The 7,713-nt window shown below is 38.1% G+C and overlaps 1 protein-coding gene across 1 annotated transcript; it reads left to right on the forward strand.

Annotated features, from left to right (window-relative positions):
• The first annotated feature begins 328 nt into the window (after nt 1-328).
• Nucleotides 329-6,640, forward strand: thumpd2 (THUMP domain containing 2). Its single transcript, XM_084393665.1, has 10 exons — nt 329-481; nt 788-920; nt 1,151-1,458; nt 3,596-3,673; nt 3,859-3,911; nt 3,987-4,074; nt 5,260-5,334; nt 5,434-5,548; nt 5,973-6,093; nt 6,186-6,640. Exons 1-10 carry the CDS (start codon nt 395-397, stop codon nt 6,520-6,522), a joined length of 1,395 nt encoding a protein of 464 aa, XP_084249791.1. The 5' UTR covers nt 329-394; the 3' UTR covers nt 6,523-6,640.
• Nucleotides 6,641-7,713: the final 1,073 nt, after the last annotated feature.

Below are 7,713 nucleotides of genomic sequence, written 5' to 3' on the forward strand. Positions count from 1 at the left end.
TACAATATTTTTTTGTGAAATCATGGAAAGTCTAGACAGGATCTATTAACTAAGGTAAAAAAAATAAATGAAACTAAGTCATTTCCAAAAAATGGACATCACCTTGCAGTTCATGGTTTCCATAAAATAAGAGCAGATTTTTTGGGAGAAATAAATGTAATAAATTAGAGCGAAAAATACAACAAAACCGACTTAGCACTAAGGCTCTTTTTATATATATTATATCTATAATTAATATTGAAAATCAGAGATTTATATCTGTCATATCTATATTTAGAAATTCTGTTAATGGTATGAGGTTTAATTTTGACAGACGGGTGAACCCGGAAGAGTAAAGCAGTGTTTACAGTTGCATGCTGCTTGTATTTGTAATGGTGCTCGCTTTTAAGAGGTGATGATGAGGCACTTGTACTGCACTGCAGGCGCGGGGATGGAGGAGCTGCTGGCCGAGGAGGTACAACACAAACTCTACGCTTCTCAAGTGAGTTGATCACCCTTTGTTTCATTGAGATTGTTCATTATTTTATGACATAAATGTTATTCTAAAGTAAGTATGTAAAGTTCTATGAAACTGACAATCCAAACTTTTTCAATCACTAGACAGCAACTACAGGACATTTAAAATGATGTAAAGCTATGCATTACTAATGAACATAAAAGTAAATTTAAGAAGTCCGAACAAAGATCAGTCCATAATTAACTAGATAGATTTACTCTGCATATTAAAGCCATGTTCCACATTTCCATAATGTTGATAAGGTGTTTTTTTGTGCTGTGTATGTGTCAGGTGGAGCAGATTCCAGGTAGAGTGTTCTTTTGCTGCAATGCTGATCTGTACACTGTGAGACAACTCAAGTCTGCAGAGAGGCTGTTTTTACTTCTGCGCAAAGCTGAACCCATTTCACTTCCCAAAAACCCGGGTGAGTATGAATGAGAAGTCTGCCCTGGCAAACAAACTCTTCCCATTCTGGCATGGGAAAATTTGAGTGAACTTTCTGTGTACCTAAGTCTTATTTGCATTAATGGAATCACATTTGGTTTTAGCCAGTCTGCAGGCTGTTAGAAGCCTTTAGTTGCGTTATTATCCTACATGTACATTATACTTACAGGCAACCCGTTTTACGCATCTTCACTGGTTTTATTTTAATAGCAAAGGCAGCTGCTGTTATAAAGGAGAGAGTGGTAGGAGATCCAGACATTTGGAAGCAAGCCCTCTTAACCTGGACAGACCTACAGGAAGAGCTTCAGTCCAGCCAGCAGCGAGGACACAAGAGAAGGAGAGAGGAGGATGAGGATGAGAGTTTGACTGTAGCAGATGAATCCACACACACTCTCACCTCAAGCACACACTTATTAAAAAAAACTAATGAAATGGATAAGGAGTCACGTCAGCACACACCATCCTTCAGAGTGAGCTGCCGCTGCAGTGGAGTCATTGCCCGCTCTTATACCTCTCAGGTGTGTGTGTGTATGCAATTTGAATACTTTTCAAAATACAGTGGCATGTGTTCTGTATGTGTAGTGCAGTTCAATTAAAAAAATCTAAATCTGCTAATAAACAGACACTATAAGGATTAAAAAAGTTAATTGGGTTCATTTAAATACTTTAAAAATTTGTAATGCTGAAAATATTAACTGTAATTTAAAAAATGTGAAATATAAGTAATGTCATTAGTGGTCTCAGAATTAGACTGGATTCTATATAGACAAAAATATTTAGAGATTTATAAACCTGGCTTAAGAGCCATTCACACCAAGGACAACAACAATATGGTTTTAAAAATCATTCTAAATGTAAAAGAATTGGTGAGTCCACACCACAACTATAACGATAATGGCATAGAGCAATTATACACTGCTCAAAAAAATTAAGGGAACACTTAAACAACACAATGTAACTCCAAGTCAATCACACTTCTGTGAAATCAAACTGTCCACTTAGGAAGCAACACTGATTGACAATCAATTTCACATGCTGTTGTGCGAATGGAATAGACGACCGGTGGAAATTATAGGCAATTAGCAAGACACCCCCAATAAAGGAGTGGTTGTGCAGGTGGTGACCACAGACCACTTCTCAGTTCCTATGCTTTCTGGCTGATGTTTTGGTCACTTTTGAATGCTGGCGGTGCTTTCACTCTAGTGGTAGCATGAGATGGAGTCTACAACCCACACAAGTGGCTCAGGTAGTGGAGCTCATCCAGGATAGCACATCAATGCGAGCTGTGGCAAGAAGGTTTGCTGTGTCTGTCAGGATAGTGTCCAGAGCATGGAGGCGCTACCAGGAGACAGGCCAGTACATCAGGAGACGTGGAGGAAGCCGTAGGAGGGCAACAACCCAGCAGCAGGACCGCTACCTCCGCCTTTGTGCAAGGAGGAGCAGGAGGAACACTGCCAGAGCCCTGCAAAATGACCTCCAGTAGGCCACAAATGTGCATGTGTCTGCTTAAACGGTCAGGAACAGACTCCATGAGGGTGGTATGAGGGCCCGACGTCCACAGGTGGGGGTTGTGCTTACAGCCCAACACCGTGCAGGACGTTTGGCATTTGCCAGAGAACACCAAGATTGGCAAATTCGCCACTGAGCACATGTGACAGACGTGACAGAGTCTGGAGACGCCATGGACAACGTTCTGCTGCCTGCTTTCATCTGTGAAGAGCACAGGGCGCCAGTGGCGAATTTGCCAATCTTGGTGTTCTCTGGCAAATGCCAAACGTCCTGCACGGTGTTGGGCTGTAAGCACAACCCCCACCTGTGGACGTCGGGCCCTCATACCACCCTCATGGAGTCTGTTTCTGACCGTTTGAGCAGACACATGCACATTTGTGGCCTACTGGAGGTCATTTTGCAGGGCTCTGGCAGTGTTCCTCCTGCTCCTCCTTGCAAAAAGGAGGAGGTAGCGGTCCTGCTGCTGGGTTGTTGCCCTCCTACGGCCTCCTCCACGTCTCCTGATGTACTGGCCTGTCTCCTGGTAGCGCCTCCATGCTCTGGACACTATGCTGACAGACACAGCAAACCTTCTTGCCACAGCTCGCATTGATGTGCCATCCTGGATGAGCTGCACTACCTGAGCCACTTGTGTGGGTTGTAGACTCCGTCTCATGCTACCACTAGAGTGAAAGCACCGCCAGCATTCAAAAGTGACCAAAACATCAGCCAGAAAGCATAGGAACTGAGAAGTGGTCTGTGGTCACCACCTGCAGAACCACTCCTTTATTGGGGGTGTCTTGCAAATTGCCTATAATTTGCACCGGTCGTCTATTCCATTCGCACAACAGCATGTGAAATTGATTGTCAATCAGTGTTGCTTCCTAAGTGGACAGTTTAATTTCACAGAAGTGTGATTGACTTGGAGTTACATTGTGTTGTTTAAGTGTTCCCTTAATTTTTTTTGAGCAGTGTATAATTGGAATCACTTTCACAATGATTTTTTTCCAATCAGAATCCATTCTGTTTTAAACAGCTCAAACAGGCATTTAAAGTGGATAAAATAAACTGAAATATTTTGAGTTGATATGGACACTTATATAGTTATAGTTATCTTTATAATTATTATTGAACAGGCTTTTATTGTGGTTGTGCGTGTGTCTTCAGAGACTGAGTCGTACCATTGGGATGGCCATCAAAGAACATCTTGGGTGGAAGGTGGACCTGAGAGAGCCTGTTCTTGAGGTATGCACACTCACTTAATAAAATTAGTTCATAAACACACACTGAACCACAGGCATTCAAATGTTCATGCATAAATGCATATACTACAAAACAAATACTACATAAACTAATATGTTTACAGTTACAATGAGGTTAGCCATGACTATTTAAATGTTACTGTTTGGGTTGTCTCTTTGTGTAACTAGGTGAATGTGTATTTAAGCGATGACCATTGCGTTGTAGGTATCCCTCTTTTGAAGTAAGTATCTTTACATTAATTTTTTTTTTAAATCTACCAACTTAAGATCTAATTCAGTGTGTGTGGTTTCTTCAGGCATCCTTTGGCCAGTCGTTCTTATATGAAACACAACGGGTTGCGTTCTACAATAGCCTGGGCCATGACCTCTCTTTGCCCTAAACAGGTGAAGTCCAGAATGAACTTTAAAGAGGCAAATGCACACACACACATGGTAGAATCATTAAATTAACAGCCTTAAAACAGTATATCCAGTTTCTTAGGGTGGGTGGTGAGAAAAGTATTCATACCTGGCAAGTCCTTATCTTTACAAGGAAAAATAAAAAAATGGGTAGTTGACATGTCATAGCAAACATATTAAAAATATACATTACCGTTCTAAACTTTGGGAATGGTACTATTTTAAAAAGTTTTTTAAAGAAGTCTCTTATGCTCACCAGTTTGATCAATACTGTAAAAACAGTAATATTGGGAAATATTATTACAATTTAAAAGAAGTGTTTTCTATTTTAATATATTTTAAAATGTAATTTATTCCTGTGATGCAAAGCTGAATTTTCAGTAGTGTTCAATGGTCCTTAGGAAATTTTTCTAATATGCTGGTTTGGTGCTCAAGAAACATTTATTATTATTATTAATGTTGAAAACACTTGTGCTGCTTAATATCTTTGTGGAATCTGTGGTACGTTTCAAAAGAAAGTTCAAAACTTTGAAATAGAAATCTTTTGTAACATTATAATAAGGTAACACTTCCCTATAAGGTTCCTTCAGTTAAGGTTTGTTAATGCGTTAACTAATATTAACTAACAATGAGCAATACATTCGTTACAGAACTTATTAATCTTTGTTAACATTAACAACAATTGTTCATTGTGCTGTGCTCTGTGATGTTTCATTTGGCAGGAAGTTCAGCTGCAGCTCTGACATGCCAACTGCCCTGCCACACTTACTGAGAGAGATTGTTAGTTCATGTTAGTTCAGGTTCATTAACTAATGTTAACAGATACACATGTTATTTCATATTAATTAAAGATCAAGTTCAAAATCAAAATGAATACATCAATATTAAAAGGATAGTTCACCCAAAAATGACAATTCTGTCATCATTTAAAAAGTTATTTTGAAGAATGTCGGCAACCAAACAGTTCCATATTATGGAAGTCAATGGGGTTCATCAACTGTTTGGTTACCGACATTCTTCAAAATATCTTTTTGTGTGTGTGTGCTCCACAGAAGAAATTCATACAACTTGAAAGTAATTAAATGATGACAGAATTGAACTGTCCCTGTAACTAACAAAATAACAGCTTTTTAATAATTTGTGTGCTCTTTTCTGTCTTTCTCTCCACAGCTGAATGATTGTGTGATTTTAGACCCAATGTGTGGAGTTGGAGCCGTGTTGTTGGAAGCAGCTCAGGAGTATTCTGTACGTAAACGCACCACTCTGACCGCCACGTGCAGGTCTTGCACACACAGAATTGACGTCTGACTTGTATACATTGTGTGTGTGTGTGTGTGTGTTCAGAATGCTGTATTTCTAGGCATGGATACAGAGACGTCGCAGTTGCAGAAAGCTGCAGAGAACTTAAAAGCGTCTGGAATGGAAGGAAGAGTACAGCTACTTCGTTCCTCTGCCATGGGTTTGGACAAACTCTCTCCTCTTTCATCAACACTAACCACATTTAGCCAACATCTAGTATAAAAATCATCTCGGGTGATATGTACACAAGTGGACAGCGATAAATACAGATGTAAACGGGGTAGAAAACATTTTGTGATCGAGTCAGGAATGTGTGTGACCACATTGCATTGTTAAAATCAGCATGAAATGGAAGGTGCGATAGTCTTTTCTTTGTTACTGTGACGTATATCTGAGTGAAACGGCTTCTCGAACAAGAAAAAATGCAGTATGTCCCTGCAAGTGGGAGGGGAAGTTATTTTGAAGATAAGAATTGTTGATTTTGACTACATATTGGTGACATTAATGTACATCCTGACGCGCCTGACAACTGCGAAGCACTGCCTTACCTGAGCCTTATCTCCTATATTTTTTCTGTTCCTCAGAGATCCCTCTTGCTGATGGGGCCGTTGATGTTGTGCTCTGTGATGTTCCATTTGGCAGGAAGTTCAGCTGCAGCTCTGACATGCAAACTGCCCTGCCACACTTACTGAGAGAGATGGAGAGGTGCATTCTTTGAGCATATGTGTATTGGTTCTCTTACAATTTCAATGCTTTTGGGCTGTAGTTGTATAGTCAATGTGTTTTTCTTTCTGCAGGGTAATTCGTGTTGGTGGACATCTTGTTCTGTTATTGAGTTTGCAGCTTTCTGCACAGCTTAAGAAGATCGTTTGCACACACAAACACAACCAACACTTAAACTCCTCAGACACAAACAGTGTTCACACTGACCCCTCAAACACACGCAGTGAAAGCACTGACAAACCAAAAACCTTAACTTTTCACAAATCAAGCTCTGAAGCGTCGAATACACCGTTATTGATCAGCTCATTGCAAGCACAGAGGACACACAAGGTTAGTCTGGGCAGCACAGACGCGTTTATACACACCTACACCAAAATACAAACTCAAAGTACAACACTCGCACTGAAATAAGTTCAACCTGAAATGCTTGTGGACAATCAGAATTGACAACAAATGACCAAAATGCTATTAAAATCTATTTAAAAGATTTTTATGCTGTCTTTTATAATAAAAAATAAAATAAAAAACTTTAAAAACTAATTTAATTGATTGTAATATGATTGTGGTGTGTATGGATGTGAGAGACTGGTTTGCACAGTATTCAAATGAATTTTTTTTGAGGGAAATATTATTTACAAAAATTTTATCCCCCTCCTCAGTACTACTAGTGCCTTCTAATCAACTTTATTGCTGATTTTATGTTTTATAATGGTTGTGGTGCATTGTTGGCTCTTTCACAATGTGTTAGTTTGTTTATTTATTTATTTATTTTTTATTTCAACTTTATATTTCAGCTTAATTTCTCATATTTGCTATATAATTTAGAATGTTGTGATATAATCACTTGTAATTAGACATTATAAACAGTTTTTTTAGTACTATTTATATATTATTAGAGGATTTTTTATTATTATTATGAATGTTTATTTTTAAGTCATTTTGATGTTCTTTTGCCATATTAGTTTTTTTTTTTTTTTTTACATTTGCTTTTAATGTTTTTAGCATTACTTAGTTTATTTCAGTTAAACTTAGTTGGCAAGACACCATTTCTCATTTTAGTTTATTTATTTTTTACGTTTACGTTTTTTATCTAAATTTTTATAATTAATTTCTGCTTTAATTCAATTACTGGATTTTTTTTTTAATGGTTTTTAGTTAATAATAACAGCTGTCCTTGACATGTTCCTCTTACCAAACTTGTAGGCCTGGTTTCACAGACAGGGTTTAGATTAAGCCAGGATTAGTTCTAGGACTAGGACTAGTTCAGTTAGGACATTTAAGTAGCTTTTATAAACGTGTCTTAGAAAAAAACATTACTGGTCTGCATCTTGAGACAAAACATTGTCACTGATATATTTAAAGATTTGTCAGTGCAAGTTGCTTTCATGTAAGACAGATCAAAAATGAATTTACATTTACATTTAATCCTTTAGCAGACGCTTTTATCCAAAGCGATTTACAAATGAGGAGAGCAATAGAAGCAATTAAACTAACAATAGGACAACAATATGCAAGTGCTGTGACCCTTCCCAATTTAGTCTAACACGAGATTTTTTTTTTAGTCTGGGACTAGGCTTAAGCCTTGTCTGTTAAACAGGGATA

Source organism: Rutilus rutilus (assembly GCF_951802725.1).
Source record: "Rutilus rutilus genome assembly, chromosome: 21".
NCBI classification, from domain to species: domain Eukaryota; kingdom Metazoa; phylum Chordata; class Actinopteri; order Cypriniformes; family Leuciscidae; genus Rutilus; species Rutilus rutilus.